Here is a 21,921-nt window from a genome sequence, read left to right as displayed (position 1 = left end):
CTCCAAAAATCTGTCCTGGTCGACCCACGTCAATGCTTCCACCAAAAAAGCACAACAGCGTCTATACTTCCTCAGGAAACTAAGGAAATTCGGCATCTCCTCATTAACTCTTACTAACTTTTACAGATGCACCATAGATTTAGGGCAGCATGGTAGCATAGTGGTTACTACAATTGCTTCACAGCTCCAGGGTCCCAGGTTCGATTCCCGGCATGGGTCACTGTGCAGAGTCTGCACGTTCTCACCATGTCTGCGTGGGTTTCCTCCGGGTGCTCCGGTTTCCTCCCACAGTCCAAAGATGTGCAGGTTAGGTGGATTGGCCACACTAAATTGCCCTTAGTGTACAAAATTGCCCTTGGTGTTGGGTGGGGTTACTGGGTTATGGGGATAGGTTGGAGGTGTGGGCTTGGGTAGGGTGCTCTTTCCAAGAGCCAGTGCAGACTCGATGGGCCGAATGGCCTCCTTCTGCACTGTAAGCTCTATCTATAAGAAAGCATCCTAGCTGGCTGCATCACAGCCTAGGATGGTAACTGCTCAGCCCAAGACCGCAAGAGACTTAAGAGAGTCGTGAACACCGCCCAGTCCATCACACAAACCTGACTCCCATCCATTGAATCTGTCTACACCTCCCGCTGCCTGGGGAAAGCGGGCAGCATAATCAAAGACCCCTCCCACCCGGCTTACTCACTCTTCCTACATTCTTCCATTGGGCAGGAGATACAAAAGTCTGAGAACACGCACAAACAGACTCAAAAACAGCTGCTTCCCCGCTGTTACCGGACTCCTAAATGACCCTCTTACGGGCTGACCTCATTAACACGACACGTCTGTATGCTTCACCCAATGCCGGTCTTTATGTAGTTACATTGTGTACCTTGTGTTGCCCTATTATGTATTTTCTTTTCATGTACTTAATGATCTGTTGAGTTACTCGCAGAAAAATACTTTTCACTGTACCTTGTTACATGTGACAATAAACAAAAATCCAAATGTTGAACTAAGAAAATGGTTGGGTTGGTCCTGTGAAAGGATGCGATAAGATAGGTTGAAAGGTTCTTTGCAACCCGAGTTAATGCAGTGGTTGTGGTACAGGAGTAATAAGTGACTGATCATGAGTTATAATTCCCATTATATATAACAAGTTGTGACATTGAATGCATTACATCAGGTACTCGAACGACTGAGCATGACAGCTGCCAGATTATCATGAAAGCCAACCTGTGTATCAGTATCATCGGGGAAGGGAGTCTATCCAATCTGCACAGTTACACATTCAGAGTTGACTCTTGATGCCCTCTGATGTGGTCGACCGAGCGGCGCAGGTTGTTGATAAAACATAATCGCTTCATGAATACCAACAACCTGAGTTTTGCTATATAGCACAATTAACATATTAAAAAACCCAAAAGCAAATCACCGGACAGCTATCAAGCAAAATTTGATCTGGCGCTGCATGAGATGTTAGGATAGGGGAGCAAGAGCTTAGCCAAAGAGGTGGGCCTTCAAGGATATCTTAAAGCAGGAAAGATAAATGGAGAGACAAAAGTTTCGGGATGGAACTCTGGAGTTTAGGGCTTAACCAGCTGAAGGCTGTGGTCATTGGTGGTGGAGTGAACAAAATTAAGGGTACCGTGTGTCAGTGGTGGAGGGAGCACATGTTAGTAGATGGAGTAATAATCAAGCAGGCTTTATCCTGGGTGGTGTTGCTCCTCTTGAGTGTTGTTGGGGCTGCACTCATCCAGTCAAGTGGAGAGTATTCCATTACACCCCTGGCTTGTGCCTTGTAGATGGTGGACAGGCTTTAGCGGGGTCAGGTGTTGAGTTACTTACCGCAGGATTCCTAGCCTCTGACCTGCTCTTGTAGCCACAGTATTAATATGGCTAGTCCAGTTCAGTTTCTGGTCAATGGTAACCCAAGGATGTTGATTGTGGGCACTTCAGCGATTGGTAATGCCATTGAATGTCATTAGGCGATGGTTAGATCCTCTCTGATCGGAGATGGTAAATACCTGGTACTGCCCCGAATGTTACTTGCCACTTGTCAGCCACAATAGGTGGGAGTAAGAAATAGGAGCAGGAGTAGATTATTCGGCCCCTCGAGCCTACTCCACTATTCAATACGATGGCTGATATTTGGCTTCAATTCCTCTTCCATTCATTCCCCATTTCCCTTGATCCCTACATGGACTGCAGCAGTTCAAGAAGGCAGCTCACCACTATCTTTCAAAGGGCATTTAGGAATGGGCAATAAATGTTGGCCAAGCCAGCAATGCCCACATTTATCCCTTTGGGACAGGGAATTCCAAGGATTCACAACCCTTTGAGGAAAGAAATGTCTCCTCCTCTCAGTCCGAACCAATTGGCCCCTTATCCTGAGATTGTGCCTTCAAAAGAAAACGCTCACAGCCTTAAAATGTTGAACTTGTAAAGAAATTACACTTATAATTGCACCATTTGACTTTCTCAAACCAGTTGTGCAATGTGTTGCGGTGCCATTGATTCCAGATTTGCCACTTGTGGGATCAGTGAATTAATGGGTTAATACATTCACACCAGCTGCATTGCATTTCTGAATCCTATTGGTTAACTGCCTTATAAAAGTGTGTACTAACATTTATTTTCGTCGAGGTTTACTAAGACTTGCTTAAAGCTTCCATTTAAGATAAATGGCAAAGGAAGCAGAGAGGAAATGAGGATTCGTTTTTTTTTATACAACGACTGATGATCTGCGATGGGCTGCCTGAAAGAGCAATGACAGCAGCTTCAGTCGTAACTTTCATCCGGGAAATGGAGAAATACTTGAAAAGGAAAAAATGTGCAAGGCTGTGGGAAAAGAGCAAGGATGCGGGCTTAATTGGATTGCTCTTTGAAAGGTGGCCTCCTTCTAACCTGTAGCATTCCCTGAGTTTATGTGCCTGTGAGATGACAGCGACCGAGCAACACTGCCCCATGGTGTGCTGGAAAGCCATGTAATAGTACCCTTCAAAAGGGATTTGGGTAAAATAATTGAAGTTGAACGAAATAGCAGGGTTATGTAGCGCTAACTAGTTCACTCTTCAAAAGAGCTGGCACAGACTCAGTGGGCAGAAGGGCCTCCTTTCATGCTGCAATATTTCTATGATTCTAACAAAAGGAAAGATAATTTCATTACATTGCCTCACAGTATGAAGCTCAGTTACATTCGGCTCCATTTCAAAACATACTTTTTTGCAGATATTATTGCAAACCTTTTATTCCTCCTCCACCCATCCAAAGTTGCTTTCTCCAAATTGCTTTTAAAGCACCACAACTGACCATTCAAGAATAAAACCAATTTTTCACCCAGATTTAAATTTCTGGTCACAGAGGGAATTGCTGAATAATTGATAGGTTCTGTGAAAAGGTCGAGGAGGAGCAAGGGAATTAGGCAGAAATTTGCTCGCTACCAGTTAATGATGCCGAATGTTCTCGGACTGTGCTGGACTGCAGAAGCTGACAAGTGTTTGAAGCAATCGCCTGCTGCCCACTCAGGATTAGCTGATCTGCCAGATTGGCTGGCTCTAAATCCAACACAAATAAAATCCATTTTGAAGAGATGTATTTTTGCAAAACAAGATGTTTATTGCGACGGCGCAAAATGGATTAACCAATGGAACTAAAGACAGGTGTCCATGTGTTAGGAATGGGTTAACAGACCTTTCAATTAAACACTAATTTGATGTCAATTTTTCAAATGAAGTCACTGATATATAAAGGGGTTGCAGGTGGCACTCTTTGTTGGTGGAGATTTGTGTGTGAAGTTGGATCAAAGTAATAAAGGTGTTTTGTGGAGAGGCAGAACTCTTGTCTCCTTTACTCTACAGCAATCCAGAAGCTTAAACACCGTGCACCAGTAGTTTTCCGTTCTTTAGCTGCTGTCTCCATTGTTGGATCCCTTGATTTTTAACTCTTGTTTTTCTTCCTGTTCCCTTTTCTTTTGCAGGACGTCACCTCATCGGTGGATGACTGGCACCAAGGAACGAATGTTGATTAAAGTTACAGACCGGGAACCAAGCTACTTATTGCATCAGGGTAACGGGAATGCTGAGAGCCAGCCAGGGACACGGTCTCGTAGGCCTTCGGGGCACCAGCTGTCTCACGCTCACAGCTTTGCATCGGACAGTGACAACCAGATCTTCTTTACTGAACGCAAACCGTCCCCTTACCTGAAAAGGGCAGAGCACATTGGTGGCTGTTCCCCAGTTCTACCAAGAGGGGAGTCCTATCATTCCCCAATCCATTACCAGCATAGAAAGTACTCCTTTGAGTCCCAGCCTTCATCTCCTCGCTACGGCTATGAGCCTCCTCTTTACGAAGAGCCCCCCGTAGAATACCAGGCTCCTATTTATGATGAGCCGCCCATGGAGGTACAGTGTGAGGGAATGAGCCTCTACAAAGCAGGATCACCACAGAAGTCCCCTGTTCGGAAGCCGCATCCAATGCTTCACTCTCCCAAACAGGGTCAGAACTCTCCTTATCAGCATCTAGTATTAACAAAACAAAAATGTCCAGAGAAATCCATGAGTTTAGAATACAGTCCCGTGGGCAAGGAACTCGTGAAGCAACTGGTGTATGTAGAACAATCCGGCTCGAGCCCAAAGTTCAAATCAAGTACAAAGCATCGGTATTCACCTAGTGCTACATCTACCATTTCTTACCCTTTACAGCACAGCCATTCGTTGATGAGAGACTTTCAATGTTCTGAAACGAGATCTACTGACTACAATGGCCTAGAAGGATCCGAAGCCAGGTATAGTCACCAAGGCAGCCAATTGATACACGAAGACTCAATGTCATGGTCCAGCCAGCATGACTCATTATCTTCAATAGGCTATTCTCCAAATACGAGGAAAAGGAAAAGCAGGAAGCCCTCACTGACACAAGAGACATGTGGCGTGGTCGGGGAGAGCTGCGGAGAAATGAACCCCGTCCCTGAGAGGCTTCTGGCAGAGGAGCGGCACTCACCCCTTGACAAGCCACAAGTGAGCCAGACTGAGAGCAAGGGCGCTGACGCAGAGATGCTGCGGGGGGGATATCCTGACATGCACTCGACACAGGCAAGACTCGCACGGGAAGCACAGCAGCTGCACCACATCAAGCAGCGCAGTAGCTGGGATTCGCAGAAAGAAGTGTCCGGTTACGAGAGTGATGGGGCCATTCCGCTACCGATGCCAGGCCCTGTGGTTCGGGCTTTCAGTGAGGATGAAGCACTGGCTCAGCAGGAGAGCAAACACTGGAAAAGAAACACATTCGAAAAGCTTGGTTTTCCTCAAGTGCTATTGGAAAAGAGTGTTTCTGTACAAACTAATTTGGCTTCACCAGAGCCTTACTTACACCCATCGCAGGTAGGTCCTCAATATCACCAGCATTAATGTTAATGTGAGAGAGGAAATGTAAAGTTTAACAAAAGTAAAAGCCACAGGGTATCTTTTGTGCTCATCACGGTGTTCAATGTTGGGATGGACCATTTTCCAATTTGTTTTGTACCCATTTGAGCAGGTCAGATGCAAGACCAGATTAATGCAGAATAGAATACTCTTTGCCCCGCAGGAGAGGAGCGTATGCTGCTGCCCCAGTGTGATATGCCCATTACTTACGTGTGCCACTCTTGTGACCACTTTGACATCCTCATATTATGGGCGGGAAAGTTTTCTCTTGTTGAACGGAGACTGCATAGTTTCTAGATTATCGTTGGTTTCACTCAGGCTGGTGGTCAAAAAGAGCCAACGCAAACAGGATGGTCTTGACCACCAGTCCTGCCATTTCCAGGAGCAGGTGGCACAAGACACCATCTAAATGCAGATCTTCGACCCATTTTTGTATTCTGTTTGAATTACTCCCAACAATATCTTTTTAAATCCATTGTCAGGAAATGAACATTGCTGACAAGGCAGTGTCTATTGTCCATTCCTAATTACCTTGATAAGGTAGCGACAGGTCTTCTTGAACCGCTGCACACCACTTGGTATAGGTACTCACACAGCGCTGTTAGGAAGGGGTTTCAAGATCCAGCGACAATAAAAGAACACTGGTATTTTCCAAGTCTGGATGGTGTGTGACCTAGAGGCGGCCTTGGAGGTGATGTTGAAGAATCCTTCATGAGTTGCTGCAATGTATCTTGTAGCTGTGTTTACAACCCAGTTAGGGACCTGTAACTTCTTGTTTAAAGTGTTTAAAGTGGGCAAAGTTTGAAATCCCAATTACTTAGGTAGTACAACAAACAAAATAAATTTTACGATACAAATTCAGAAAAGTAAAACAATTTACTATGTCCATCTTATACTCATTCAGAACTAACATGCGGTATTTATGAATTAATAGGCAAGCTGTGGTCCAACACACCAACAATATGACCAAAATAGATCCCACAGATTTCTCAGCAACACCTGCAGACATCAGTAACCACTGTGAGTCACAAAATCTTGTTAAAACTCAGTCTCCCTTACGAGGAATTTCAGCTTCACTTTTGAAGATCTAGCCTCTGAATTCCCTCGAAAGCTGCTTGAGCTCGAACTATCTCAATAACTGCTAACTTCATGATGGTTCAGTCTCGCTGCCTGAGTCTGCATTCCACAGGATTCACAAAGCTGCAATCCCACTGCTAATTACAAACCTAATTCCAGCTCTTTCACAGGCCGCTACCTTCACTTGGTTAGCACTGGGTTTCTTTGAACTCCCGGCTGCACCGAGCTCTCGATGGTTCCCAGGCTTCTCTGATCTGTCTCCAGCAAGAAACTAGTGTTGCTCGTTTTACTGGAGTGTGATTAACACGCCTCCGTTTAAAGGCCGTGTGCTTAACACTACTATGGCTCTGTATGTGTAATTATGCTCGGAGTCGCCAGGTGCCGTATTGAGACACCGTCACAAGTATATCAAGGTCAGGTTCAAAGTAATAAATCCATACACCGATTAGTAAGTCCAACCGATTGGTGTTTATTATAACAAATATAATAAATACACATGCATACGCTAAAGAGACTAACTTACTTCTAATACTAAACAACTAAATACTTATCTAGACAGGAACAGGCAAGGTCAGGGAGCAAGGCCTTCGTCCCGTTCTTGGTCTGTAACTCTCTGATTGGCAAAGTTGTCAAGGGCTAGTAAGGTCTAGATCCCGTAGCGATCGTTGTGTTGGCACTTACAGTTCGATGGCTGATGCTCAACGGCCGGTGATGAAACTGGAGTCAGGATGCGATGTAACAGGTCTGGGCCGGAGTCTGGAAGCAACAGTTGGAGCAAACAGATCTGGGAGCAACAGCAGATCTGCGCCGGAGCAAAACAGACCGAACCATGTGCGGGACCTACTCTTATAGGTCCCAGGAGGTTCAGGTCCCCTTGGGGCGGCTCCCTCATCGATTGGGTCTTTCCCAATCGATATCTTTCGAACTCCCCAATCCTAGGGTCGTTCCTCGATGGGTGGGGCGGTCCCTACGGCTCTTTGTGTTGGTTGCTTTGGCGCCATTCTGTCTGGGCGTCTATGGAAAAGTATCCATCGATACTTAAATGTTTCTATTGTCCGGGGTCTGGATCTGGATCACCTCATTACTATGCAGATCTGTTTCCCATTTGCACCTTTGGCTGAAACTCTGCACCTGGCTAGAAACTGGTTTCTGTACGTGCAAAATGCAAAACAGTCTTTTGCAAGCTGTGTGTCCTCACTATGACTGTTTTTCCCTGCAGTCTTAGCAGTTCTCCATTTTGTAGCCCAGTGTCCATCTTAGATGGCTACACTAGTGACCTTCTTCCACCTTCTCAGCTCCGCGGGACGTCCCAGCCCTAACTGCCTGGATCCTGCTAACAGCTGGGCATTTTTTATTATCCAGTCTCTTCTGCTGCTGAAAACCCTCACACTAAGCAAACACACCGATGAATGGAAACCAGAGAACAATCTTAAGCCCCACCCACCTCCATGATTGCGTAGCCTGCTCTGGTCTATCCTCCAAATGATCTCCAAGCCAATTACCCTTCCGTTACAATTTCTGCAGCTAAGAAAGCCCACCTACAGTTTATGGCTCTTACCTTTCCAGCTGTTAGCCCCTTAAGTCAACATGATCCCAGCCCTTTAACTGTAATAGACTCCAAGCTGCATTAGTTGCATTCATCCCATTTTATTACAGTTAAGTTTTAATTTTTCCCAGGACTAAATGATACTTCCAAAATATTAACATGAACCATGAATTAGACATTGGCTGCAACTGGCAATGGAGGGACTGAATGTTGGAAGCTGGTGCTAATCAGGCAGGTTACTTTGTCCTTGATGATGTTGAGTTTCTCTAGTGTCATCACAGCTGCACCCATCCAGGCAAGTAGAGATTATTCCATCACACTTGTGCTCTGAAGATTATGGAAATGCTCTGTGGATTCAGAAGGTGAGTTTCTCGCTGCAGAATTTCCAGCCCCTCTGATCTCCTTTAGTTGCCACAACATTTATGTGGCTGATCCAGTTCAGGTACCGGATATCAGTAACCTCCCAAAAATATTGATGGTGAAAGTTTGCCAATGTTAATACCATTGAATGTCAACGGGAGGTGATTAGATTCCTCCACGTTCATTTCTGGTGCAGATGCCTGTCGAAGACTTTGGATTCTGTTTAATTTCCATCGGGGAGGAGATGCAAAAGTCTGAGAACACGCACTAACCGATTCAAAAACTTCTTCTTCCCCGCTGTTACCAGACTCCTGAATGACCCTCGTTTGGACTGAACTCATCTCTCCACGCATCTTCTCTACTAAGTAGTACTACACTCTGTATGCTTCACCCGATATCTGTGTCTATGTATTTACGATGTGTATTTATTTATGTCCTATGTTTTTTCATGTATGGAACGATTAGTCTGGACTGTATGCAGAACAATACTTTTCACTGTACCCCGGTACACGTGACAAATCCAAATCCAATCCAAATGTTTGTTGCCAGTGACTTCTCACATTATCTTTACTTTTCGTTTGTTTTTTCACATCCCTTCTGATCCAGTCTGGTTCTAAATTGTATTATAAACCTGTCATAAACACATCTTCATCTTACTCACTTTTTTCATCATCCTCTGGGTTTGTTTGCCCTACCTTCTACCCTCATGGCTCAACTGAGCCCAAACTGTCTTCCCCTTTAAGTCCATTCTTCTTTAGCCTCCCAAACTTTGATTCCAATTGATCAGAACCAGATTAGTTTTCACCCCGTTGAGGTTGACTCCCACAATTAGGTTTTTTTAGTCGAGATTCCTTTTTGTCCTTTTATATAACTAACCTAAACCCTATGATGCCCGCAATGTTTGCCCATCCCCTCATTTCTGCTCCTGGTAACTCATTGTTGACATGACCTTCGGTGTATATATGCCGTCGATATTGCAGTACTGTACCTGGTGTGGTACTGTACTGTACAAATCAAGGTCTTTCAGGCCTGTGATAAGTTGCCTTGACCTAAGCTGAAATGTCAACATGCTAAAGGGAGGACAAGGCATCCGAGGGATGTCAAGAACAGCGTAAAGGCTAAAGAGAAAGCATGCAAAGTGGCAAACATTAGTGGAAAACCAGAGGACAACGAAAAAAGCAATAAGGGAGGAGAAGATGAAGTATGAGTGCGAGCTGACTAGTAATATAAAGAAAGATAGGAAGAGTTTTTTTCAATATATAAAAGGTAAGAGAGAGGCAAAAATGGACATTGGACTACTGGGAAATGTGGCTGGAGAAGTAATAATAGGAAACAAAGAAATGGCAGGTGAGCTGAATAGTTACTTTGCATCAGTCTTCACAGTGGAAGACACTAGTGGGATGCCCGAGCTCCAGGAGAACCAGGGGACAGAGGTGAGTGCAGTGACCATTACTAAGGAGAATGTTCTGGGGAAAATGAAAGGGCTAAAGGTGGCTAAGTCACCTGGACCGGATGGACTACACCCCAGGGTCCCAAAAGAGATAGCTGAGGAAATTGTGGAGGCATTAGTGATGATCTTTCAGGAATCACTAGAGGCAGGAGGCTGGTTTAGCTCACTGTGCTAAATCGCTGGCTTTTAAAGCAGGCCAGCAGCACGGTTCAATTCCCGTACCAGCCTCCCCGGACAGGCGCCGGAATGTGGCGACTAGGGGCTTTTCACAGTAACTTCATTGAAGCCTACTCGTGACAATAAGCGATTTTCATTTCATTTTCAGGAAGGGTCCCAGAGGACTGGAAAGTGGCTAATGTAACGCCACTGTTTAAGAAGGGAGGGAGGCAGAAGATGGGAAATTATAGGCCGGTTAGCCTGACTTCGGTCATTGGTAAGATTTTAGAGACTGATTAAAGATGAGATTGCGAAGCATTTGGAAGTGCATGGTAAAACAGGACTGAGTCAGCAAGGCTTTGTGAAAGGGAGGTCGTGTCTGACAAATCTGTTAGAGTTCCCCTTCTTTATTGAGGATTTATTGAGATTTCCAAAAGGCCTTTGACAAGGTGCCGCATAGGAGATTGTTAAATAAGTTAAAGCCCATGGTGTTAAGGGTAAGATCCTGGCATGGATAGAGGATTGGCTGACTGGCAGAAGGCAGAGAGTGGGGATAAAGGGGTCTTTTTCAGGATGGCAGCCGGTGACTAGTGGTGTGCCTCAGGGGTCTGTGCTGGGACCACAACTTTTCACAATATACATTAATGATCTGGAAGAAGGTACTGAAGGCACTGTTTCTAAGTTTGCAGATGACACAAAGATCTGTAGAGGGGCAGGTATTATTGAGGAAGCAAGGGGGCTGCAGAAGGACTTGGGCAGGCTAGGAGAGTGGGCAATGAAGTGGCAGATGAAATACAATGTGGAAAAGTGTGAGGTTTTGCACTTTGGAAGGAGGAATTTAGACATAGACTATTTTCTAAATGGGGAAATGCTTTGGAAAGCAGAAGTACAAAGGGACTTGGGAGTCCTTGTTCATGATTCTCTTAAGTGGGCTAGCACTGCGGCCTCACGGCGCTGAGGTCCCAGGTTCAATCCCGGCTCTGGGTCACTCTTCGTGTGGAGTTTGCACGTTCTTCCCGTGTTTGCGTGGGTTTCGCTCCCACAACCCAAAGATGTGCAGAGTAGGTGAATTGGCCACGCTAAATTGGCCCTTAATTGGAAAAAAAAATGAATTGGGTACTCTAATTTTTTTTAAAAAGAAGGCAAATGCAATGTTAGTATTCATGTCAAGAGGGCTAGAATACAAGACCAGGAATGTACTTCTGAGGCTGTATAAGACTCTGGTCGGACCCCATTTGGAGTATTGTGAGCAGGTTTGGGCCCCTTATCGAAGGAAGGATGTGCTGGCATTGGAAAGGATCCAGAGGAGGTTCACGAGTGATCGCTGGAATTAAGAACGTGTCATATGAGGAACGTTTAAGGACTCTGGGTCTGTACTCGTTGGAGTTTAGAAGGATGAGAGGGACCTTACTGAAACTTTCAAAATACTGCGAGGCCTGGATAGAGTGGAGAGGATGTTTCCACTTGTAGGAAAAACTAGAAGCAGAGGGACACCATCTCAGACTAAAGGGAAGATCCTTTAAAACAGAGATGAGGAGGAATTCCTTCAGCCAATGGGTGGAGAATCTGTGGAACTCTTTGCCGCAGAAGGTTGTGGAGGCCAAATCACTGAGTGTCTTTAAGACAGAGATAGATAGGTTCTTTAATAAGGGAATCAGGGGTTATGGGGAGAAGGCAGGAGAATGGGGATGAGAAAATATTGAATGGCGGAGCAGACTCAATGGGCCAAGTGGCCTAATTCTGCTCCTATGTCTTATGGTCTTATGGGTGGAGGCCATATTTGCACAATAATGTGAGGAGGGCAATTCGGAAAGGATTCTCCTGGAGCGACTCCAAATGTACACTTACACATGGGTGCCTGATGAGAATGGGGTACGGTTCCATCGTGATGACCCTCACCGTCGAGGCTAATAGTTCAAGAAAATAACACAGAGGTAACGGAACCCTTCTGCCACCTCCAGCACTGTACCCTAGCATCAGTCAATGCCTCTGGAGGGTAAAGCAATACATTCACATGGTAACAATGGAAATATATGGTATGGGAATAAATTCACATATTTATGTTGTCAGTATATTTTCTCCCACAGTCCAAAGACATGCATGTTGGGTGAATTGAACACTCTGAATTCTACCTCTGTGTACCCGAACAGGCGCCAGAATGTGGCGACTAGGGGTTGTCACAGTGACTTCATTGCTGTGTTAATGTAAGCCTACTTATGACAATAATAAAGATTATTATTATAGGGTAAGAGAATAAATTTATGCGGCAGAAAGGAAAAATAACTTGTGTATTTTCCAAAGAAATTCCTCCTCCTCATCAACTTGTTTTGGTTTTCTCAATAGATTCTTACTCTATCTCGACTTCCTGGGATCATGAAAACCAGTCCTCAAACTAAAATTCAGTGAAGACTGTCCGAGTAATGAGAGTAAAGTGTCCAGCACAAATGGAATAGAAGAGGTTCCCTTTTGCTTGCTTACCAAAATTTGCCAGGTTTATTAGCAAAGCGATGGAAGGGGAATTTTAAGCTGAGCCACTGATGAAACATTGTCAACTGTTTTAATTAGCGTTGGACATCATAAGCAGTCATACTTTACCCTGATTGAGAGTAGGAAGCAGGTCAACATCTGCATTCTCCAATTGTGGCCTTCGAATGATTGTGTAAATGTGTAGCTGTGCTGTACTGAATATTAAATACCCGCGAAGCACGGTTCCACGTTAAATATCCTACTAATTGAGGGTGGGAATCTGTATTGATGAAGCCTCCGCTATAGCCCATTATGATCTAAACAATGACAAAACATCTGCAAATTCATTTTGATTTTGCAGCTGATTTGGCATCTACTGTCAATTCGGGTCGGGATCGGTGCGTTTTTATTTTTATGTGGTGTCTAATTTTCTTGTATTCGCAATAGGTTTTGCAATCTCAGGGAACATAATTCAAAATAAAGATGCAGAATGCCAAACATGATAATTGAGCTCAACACTTGATTATATTTTTGAAGCTTAGAATAATTAACCCTGTTCCTCCTGGTAGCTGTGTCGTCCTGTTAATGGAATAAGCTAATATTTATCTGTACGCAGCCGTAATCATGCTTATTGTGTTGGAAAACTCCCTCTCGTAATTTACAAATCAGCCTTCACGTTCTGAAACTCGAGGGGCCTTTTCATCAGGATGGTAGCATCGATTTGAGCTGCTCCAACAACTTGTTTTTTATCGCACTTTAATGTGATCGAATGTCCCAAGACGCTTCACAGGGGCTTCATAAACAAAATATGACAGCAAGTAACAAAAGGAAATATGTTGGGAGATGACCAAAAGCGTGATGAAGATGGAGGATTGAAGGGGTATTTTGAAAGGAGAAAAGCGAGATGGAGAGGTTTAGGTGAGCAATTCCAGAGCTTAGGACTCAGATAGCTAACGGCACAGCTTGGAATATTTCAATCATAGAAATAGATAAAGTTTATAACACATTATCAAGCCATTTTATTTTGGTGTTTTATCTCCCATGTGAGCCAATTATCCTCATCACAATTACCTACCCTGTTCCCATATCGCTCCAACCCATTCTCCTTTATCCACACATCCAGTCAGTTTTGAATATTCAGATTTTTGCCTCTATGACTAACATTGGATGTGAATTGACAGATTTCACAACTCTCTGGAAAGAAATGTCTCCTGCCCAGCTTAATAAGTCTCTTAGGTTTAATCACAGTAGATTTAATTCATCTGGATTTACAAAAGACCTTCGATAAGGTGTCCTATAATAGACTAATGGGTAAGGTTAGAGAATGTGGAATTGGGGTAAGTGGTAGAATCAATCACTGGCTGGCTTCAATACTGTTATGATCCCAGTTGATGTTACCAGTGGACAGTCAGGTCCCAGATGGAATACTGGCTCGATATACCATGGCCAGGATTCGCCCATTTGGGGACTAAGTCTGCACGCTCGCTGGAAAACGGGCGCGAATCACTCCGGACTTTTTCCTCGAAAGTCCGGGTGATTCTCTGTTTTCCAGGGGGCTAGCAGAGCCCCGGCATGCATCCCGCAGCTCTGGCTGCCGGCAGGGCCCTGCTGTCCAGATGACGCAGCCGCGCATGCGCCGCCAGCTGCAAGCGGGTCCGCGCAGGCGGGGAGGGCGGCCTTCTTCGGCGCGGGCGCCGCAGACATGGCGGAGCCACAAAGCGGGCCCGTGCAGAATAAGGTAGGTCCCCCCCAGATCGCAATGGCCTGCCAATCAGTGGTCCCCGATCGCTGGCCTGGCCACTGCTGAGACCCCTCCCCAGAGTCAGATTCACCCCGCCCCCCCACCAGGACCACCACCGCAGCCGCGGGTTCCAGCTCCCGCCAGGTGGTACCAGATGTAAACCACGCTGGCGGGAGGTCTAACCCGGAGAATCGGTGCTGGGGCCTGTTTTAACGGTCCCCAACCGGCGCTGCGTCGACCGCGCGACTCTTGGTCCACGGAGAATCGTGGAAGCACCATTGCGCCGGAATTCCGTCGTGAACGGCTATTCTCTGCCCCCGTGCCGGGCACGATTTCGGCGCGGAGGGTAGGAGAATCCCGCCCCATAACTTTCATTTTTTTTGTTTAGAGAAGTGGATGAACAGAGTTACAAACTGCAAATTAACTTTTAACAATATAATAAAACATTTATTGAGCACAAAAAGATCAACTGCAATGCAATAGTCTTTCACCTCCCCTATATCATTACACATTTACACAGATTTCTAAGGATAACACAAGTTACAAAATATATCTTATACTCTAATGTTCTCAGTCAGTACCTAGTTCATGTAAGCCATTAGGTGGAATGTGGTCAGACACACCACACTCTGAAAACAAGTGGCAGGCGCCAACTTCAGGGGATTTCTCATCAAATCCCTTCAGATGCTTGTCACACTGTGAACCAACTCTGGCTTTCACACAAGTGTTTCCAAACTCCACTCTCAGGGAAAACAAACCGTGGAATCTCCTCCCACACAATCTTTTCTCTCAGATCTCATCACCAAGGATCCACCTCCAAGATTTTAGTCTCTCCTTTTGGTGTTCCTCTGCCTTGGATTGGTGTGTGCATTCACGCATCCGCACTATCTCTTGACCCATACCCAGCCATGCCAACAGAACACTACCGCTTCACAGGCTGTATTAAGATGTCACCAAACTTTTGATTTACCTCTGATGTCTGGCTTCTCACTATAAATTTGGTTCCTGCAGCTTTCTGTTTAACTCAGAGCACCTTCTCTACTTTAACTTCACCCAACAGGTCCTTGTTTAATGTCTTGTTCTTTGTTCCTTTAACTTAACTGTCTTCCTGAGAGGTACTTTTTGTCCCAACTCCCTGGTTTCTAGACTTTCTTTGGTTCTTCCGGGAGGTCGACGGCATTGAACCCTGCAAACTTTATCCTGATAATTTTTTTTCCAAAACACCCATCTCTGCAGCGGCTACTTGTGTGTCCGTTGTTTGTGTGTACGCTGGGGAAGTTTCAAGAAGAGGTAGATAGTTATATTTCCGGATTACAATTGTTTGTCAATCAGTTCTTGCAACTTGCTAAAAAGTTTTGTTTTATAATAAACAAAACCAATGGTTCTGCGATTATTGAAAGAAGCCTGGTGAAAGTCTCTTGTATTCTGGGTACCAGTAGTGAAGGTAAACAATTGGCCATTTTGGCGGGTAAATTAAACTTTTAAACTAATGATATGACCTTTGGAATAATAGGTAGATAATCCACACACTCCTGCCTAACAATCTTTGTTGTAACTAAAAAAGGACTCAATTTTTCATGACTATTTGTTCTTATATTTCCTCCAACTGTCCAGCATCCGGGTCAATTTATATCGAATCTTCTTTAAGTTCTCAATATCTTTCCTGCAGTGCAGTGTGATTGTGCACACAGTACCCAAACTGAGGTACTGTTACAGTTTTACAGAGGCTGTTAATAACCTCTTGGCTTTCACTTTGTACCAATTGTAAATGCAGTCTAAATCCAGAATAAGCCCTCAGCTCAGCACTAGAGCAAAGAACAGTGAGGCTCCTTAGGATAAGCCGTGCTTTTTCCTGGAGTCAGGACATACTTCAGCTCTGGATTTACATTATGCCGATTAATAACGATGCAAAGTAGAAACAGTATTGCACAGATGCTAAAACAATAGAATCTGAAAGTTTTGCCCGGCAGGAGGCTATTCTGCCTATCACATCTGTGCTGGCTCACAAAGCTATTCCGTAAATCCTTTTCCCAATGCCATTTCAGATTTTTCCTTTTCAAATATTCTTGACTTCAGTTTGAAAGGCCCTCATGGCATCTGCTCTCATCGTTGTTTCTGATGGAGCAAGTCATGTTTGAACATGAAAAACAAATTCTCTCAATTTAGTGCTTTAGGTTTAGAAACAACTTTAAATTTATGCGCTGTAGTTGTAAATTTAGAGTACCCAATTATTTTTGTCCAATTAAGGGGCAATTTAGCATGGCCAATCCACCTAACCTGCACATTGTTGGGTTGTGGGGATGAGACCCAGGCAAACACACGGAGAATGTGCAAACTCCACACGGACAGTGACCCAGAGCCAGGATCGAACCTGGGACCTCGGCACCGTAGGCAGCAATACTAACCACTGTGCCACCATGCCGCCCTGCCAATCAACTCATTGACATGTGGGCATCAGTTTTCCTGACTGACTTTATGAAAACATTTTGTCAGTTTTAACATCTCAGCCACTCTATGACTTTAACCTCTGAAAAGAACAACTTTTTTTTCCAGGTCTCGTCTCATTACTAAAACCTCTGACCCCTAATATCCTCTTTGTAATTTACAACAATAATAATCTTTATTGTCACAAGTAGGCTTACATTAACACTGCAATGAAGTTACTGTGAAAAGCCCCCAGTCGCCATGTTCCGGCGCCTGTTCGGTACACTGAGGGAGAATTCAGAATGTCCAAATTACCTAACAGCACGTCTTTTGGGACTGGTGGGAGGAAACCGAGGGAAACCCACACAGACGCAGGAAGAACGTGCAGACTCCAGGAACACAGTCACCCAAGCCGGGAATCGAATCTGGGATCCTGGCGCTGTGAAGCCATAGTGCTAACCACTATGCTACCGTGCTGCCACTTTACCTAACTCCACCTTGATATCCTTATAAAGTAGAGCATGAATTTCATTTCTTTTTTCTTTCATGGGATGTGGGTGTCGCTGGCTGGACCAGCATTAGTTTCCAATGCCTAATTGCCCTTAAACTAACTGGCTTGCGAGGCCATTGCAGAGGGCAGTTAAGAGTCAAACACATTGGTGTGGGTGTGGAGCCTGGGTCTCTGACGAGTCCAGCCACATTACCACTGGATCACCGTCTCCACAATATTCTGAACTGCAGCCTAACCAATGAGTTGCAAAGGTTTTCAAATCTCTCAAAGGGCTTGTTTGCTGTTCCCTATCTCCTGTAATCCCCAGCCCTACAATCCACTCATGATATCTGTGCTGCTCCAATTCTAGTATATTAGTGCAGTAGCAGTAGGTATAATGCCAATGTCACTGGACCGGTAAACCAGAGGCTCTGGGGACACAGGTTCAAATCCCACCACAGCAATTTAAATTCAGTTAATAAATCTGGAATATAAAGCAAGTCCCTTTTTTTTTAAATGTATTTTATTACAAACATGTATCTAAACAGGTTACAGCAAATAAATACCCCGGGAAACATACTTCCCACCAATCAACTATACAGTCTGGACAGATTTTTCCCCTTTTTCACCCCCTCCCCCGCGACATACTGTCCCTCAAACACGGTGACAAACATCCCCACCTTTCCTCAAACCCCCCTGAAGAGCCCTTAACTCGTACATTATCTTCTCTAATCACAGGAAGTTGTACAGGTCACCCAACCAAGCCGCTACCCCAGGTGGCGATGCCGACTGCCACTCCAGCAATTCGCCGCTGTGCAATCAGAGAGGCGAAGGCCAAGACATCGGTCTTCCTCCTCCCCATGAGCTTTGCTTCTCTGATACCCCAAATATCGCCACCAAAGGGTTTGGGTCCACTCCCTCCTCCTCTAACCTGGCTAAGACCGCTAACGCTCCACCCAGAATCTTCCCAATTTTTTGCAACCCCAAATCATGTGCGTGTGATTCACTGGCCCCGCCCACACCTCTCACACTCATTTGCCACCCCCTGAATGAACCCACTCATTCTCGCCCAAGTTATATGCACCCTGTGCACCGCTTTAAACTGTATCAGGCTCATCCTTGCACAAGAGGCGGTCCCGTTTCCCCTACACAGTGCCTCACTCCATACTCCCCAATTGATCTCCCCTCCCAACTCCGCTTCCCATTTCTCCTTGATTTTCACCACCCGCTCGCCTCCCTGCTCCCCCAGCCGCTTGTATATATAGGACCATAAGACATAGGAGCAGAATTAGGCCACTTGGCCCATTGAGTCTGCTCCGCCATTCAATCATGGCTGATATTTTCTCAACCCCATTCTCCTGCCTTCTCCCCACAACCCCTGATCCCATTATTGATCAAGAACCTATCTATCTCTGTCTTAAAGACACTCAGTGAATTGGCCTCCAGAGCCTTCTGCGGCAAAGAGTTCCACAGATTCACCACCCTCTGGCTGAAGAAATTCCTCCTCATCTCTGTTTTAAAGGATTGTCCCTTTAGTCTGAGATGGTGGTCTGAGGCTGTGTCCTCTGGTTCTAGTTTTTCCTGCAAGTGGAAACATCCTCACCACGTCCACTCTATCCAGGCCTCGCAGTATTTTGAAAGTTTCAAGAAGATCCCCCCTCATCCTGCTAAACTTCAACGAGTACAGACCCAGAGTCCTCAAACGTTCCTCATACAACAAGCTCTTCATTCCAGGGATCATTCTTGTGAACCTCCTCTGGACTCCTTCCAAGGCCAGCACATCCTTCCTCAGATATGGGGCCCAAAACTGCTCACAATACTCCAAATGGGGTCTGACCAGAGCCTGATACAGCCTCAGAAGTACATCCCTGGTCTTGTATTCTAGCCCTCTCAACATGAATGCTAACGTTGCATTTGCTTTCCTAACTGCCGACTGAACCTGCACATTAACCTTAAGCGAATCGTGAACGAGGACTCCCAAGTCCCTTTGTGCTTCTGATTTCCTAAGCATTTCCCCATTTAGAAAATAGTCTCTGCCAAAATTCCTCCTTCCAAAGTGCATAACCCCACACTTTTCCACATTGTATTTCATCAGCCACTTCATTGCCCACTCTCCTATCTTGTCCAAATCCTTCTGCAGCCCCCCTTGCTTCCTCAATACTACCTGTCCCTCTACAGATCTTTGTATCATCTGCAAACTCAGCAACAGTGCCTTCACTACCTTCTTCCAGATCATTAATGTATATTGTGAAAAGTTGTGGTCCCAGCACAGACCCCTGAGGCACACCACTAGTCACCGGCTGCCATCCTGAAAAAGACCCCTTTATCCCCACTCTCTGCCTTCTGCCAGTCAGCCAATCCTCTATCCATGCCAGGATCTTACTCTGAACACCATGGGTTCTTAACCTATTTAACAGTCTCCTATGCGGCACCTTGTCAAAGGCCTTCTCGAAATCTAAATAAATCACATCCATTGGTTCTCCTTTGTCTAACTTTCTTGTTACCTTCTCAAAGAACTCCAACAGATTTGTCAGACACGACCTCCCTTTGACAAAGCCGTGCTGACTCAGTCCTATTTTACCATGCATTTCCAAGTGCTTCGCGATCTCATCTTTAATAACACACTCTAAAATCTTAGCAATGACCAAAGTCAGGCGAACCGGCCTATAATTTCCTGTCTTCTGCCTCCCTCCCTTCTTAAACAGCGGTGTTACATTAGCCACCTTCCAGCCCTCTGGGACCCTTCCTGCCTCCAGTGATTCCTGAAAGATCATCACTAATGCCTCCGCAATTTCCTCATCTATCTCTTTTAGAACCCTGGGGTGTAGTACATCCGGTCCAGGTGACTTATCCACCTTCAGACCTTTCAGTTTCCCCAGAACCTTCTCCTTAGTGATGACCACTGCACTCACCTCTGCCCCCTGGTTCTCCTGGAGTTCTGGCATCCCACTGGTGTCTTCCACCATGAAGATTGATGCAAAGTAACTATTCAGTTCGTCTGCCATTTCTTTGTTTCCTATTATTACTTCTCCAGCCACATTTTCTAGTAGTCCAATGTCTATTATTGCCTCTCTCTTATCTTTGATATATTGAAAAAAATCTCTTCCTATCTTCCTTTATATTACGAGCGAGCTTACACTCATACTTCATCTTCTCCCCCATTATTGCTTTTTTAGTTGTCCTCTGCTCGCTTCTAAAGGCTCCTCAATCCTCTGGTTTCCCACTAATCCTCGCCACTTTGTGTGTTTTTTCCTTAGCCTTTATGCTGTCCTTGACATCCCTCGTCAGCCATGGATGCCTTGTCCTCCCCTTAGCATGTTTCCTCCTCCTTGGGATGAATGTCTGTTGTGCCTCCCAAATAATCCAAAAACCCCTGCCATTGCTGTTCCAATTCCCAAAATCCCCAGTTCTTCCCTCCCCTCCCACTTCCGGAAGCAACAGTCGCTCCAGCAGGGGGTATCCCGGCTGTAAATCTGGTCTCTAATGCTGACCATGAAACTTGAAACTATCATTGATGATTGTATAAATCCACTAATGTTCTTTTCGGGAAGGAAATCTGCTGTCCTTACCCGGTCTGGCTTACAAGGGAGTCCAGACCCTCAGCAATGTGGTTGACTCTTAAATGCCCTCTGAAATGGCCGAGCAAACGACTCAGTTCAAGGGCAATTAGGGACTGGCAATAAATGACAACCGTGCCAGAGGCAACCACACTCCAATGAAAGAATGAAGGAACAGAAGTTGCCATGGTGCGAGGCTTTGGAATTCCCTCCCTAAACCCGTCCATCTCATTTTCCTCCTTTTAAGCTTCTCTTTTTAAGTTACATCTTTGGTTAAGCTTTTAGCCATCTACCTTAATGAAATATTATGTCACTCGATGTTGAATAGTGTCCAATAATGCTCATATGAAGTGCTGTTTTCCCACATTAAAGGTGCTATATAAAGTTGTTCTTTGTTGTCACCTCTTTGCTTTGCTTTTAGCTCTTGGCTTTTAATTCCTCTTTATAAATTCCGATCCCTTTTATTAAACATCTGTATCAATTTGTCCTTGTTTATTTTATATATTGCTGTATCTGAGCTTCTCTCCTTTTCACCTTTTTAAGGTGTATGTGCATCTAGAATTAATTGCCTCACATTTGTGCGCTGAATTTAATTGACAATCCAGTAAACTGCCTGTGTTCTCTTTAGGCTCCTTTCAGGTAACCAGACTTTCAAGGAAAACATTGTACATTTTGAGATTGAATCCTCTCTGCAGGAGCGAATATAACTTCAGATTTTTTTTTATATTCTTGAAATCACGCATTGCATGTCATCTCATGTATTACGAGAGGAATTTATTACAGCTTAGGAATCTGCTAAGTTGCTATAGTTACTGCAGATGGTGCAGCATTTAAAAATGAATATTGCCCTAAAAAGGCTTTAACGTTAAATATTATGTGGGAAAATTAGCCACTACCGCCTTCTCAGCACCGTACTGAATTGTTATGGCTTTCTGTCCCATTCTGTTCAATATACCCTGAACTAATGGATCATTTTTCTGCTGCTTTCATGGTTGGAGACTGGTTTATTGGGTTTCCACATAAGTTATTTTCCTTCGTGTCACTAAGAATTATTTTTTGTTTTCAAACTTAAGGGACGTTTTGGACTCTGGGTGGGTATGGTTCCATGACTCTTGGCATGAAGAGCTGGATATTTTAACTCTCTTCTGCAATGTCTGTGTAGCTGCCTGTGGCTGGTGTCACGCTACTTTCTTCACAATCACACTTGTCATGGTCGATTTTTTTAAAAATCATGGAATTTCTCATGGGC

The 21,921-nt window shown here is 44.8% G+C and overlaps 1 protein-coding gene across 8 annotated transcripts in view; it reads left to right on the top strand.

Moving 5' to 3' along the window:
- arhgap39 (Rho GTPase activating protein 39) overlaps nt 1-21,921 on the top strand; it is a 632,129-nt gene that overhangs the window by 402,862 nt on the left and 207,346 nt on the right. For all 8 annotated transcript variants that reach the window (XM_038798609.1, XM_038798606.1, XM_038798607.1 and 5 more), the window contains one exon: nt 3,962-5,363. In XM_038798609.1, coding sequence (XP_038654537.1) covers nt 3,962-5,363 — 1,402 coding nt within the window. The remainder of the gene's footprint in view (nt 1-3,961; nt 5,364-21,921) is intronic.

This window comes from Scyliorhinus canicula, chromosome 5 (genome assembly GCF_902713615.1).
Source record: "Scyliorhinus canicula chromosome 5, sScyCan1.1, whole genome shotgun sequence".
NCBI lineage: Eukaryota > Metazoa > Chordata > Chondrichthyes > Carcharhiniformes > Scyliorhinidae > Scyliorhinus > Scyliorhinus canicula.
The sequence above is the reverse complement of the archived record's forward strand: the minus strand, read 5'-3'. Positions and strand labels throughout refer to the sequence as shown.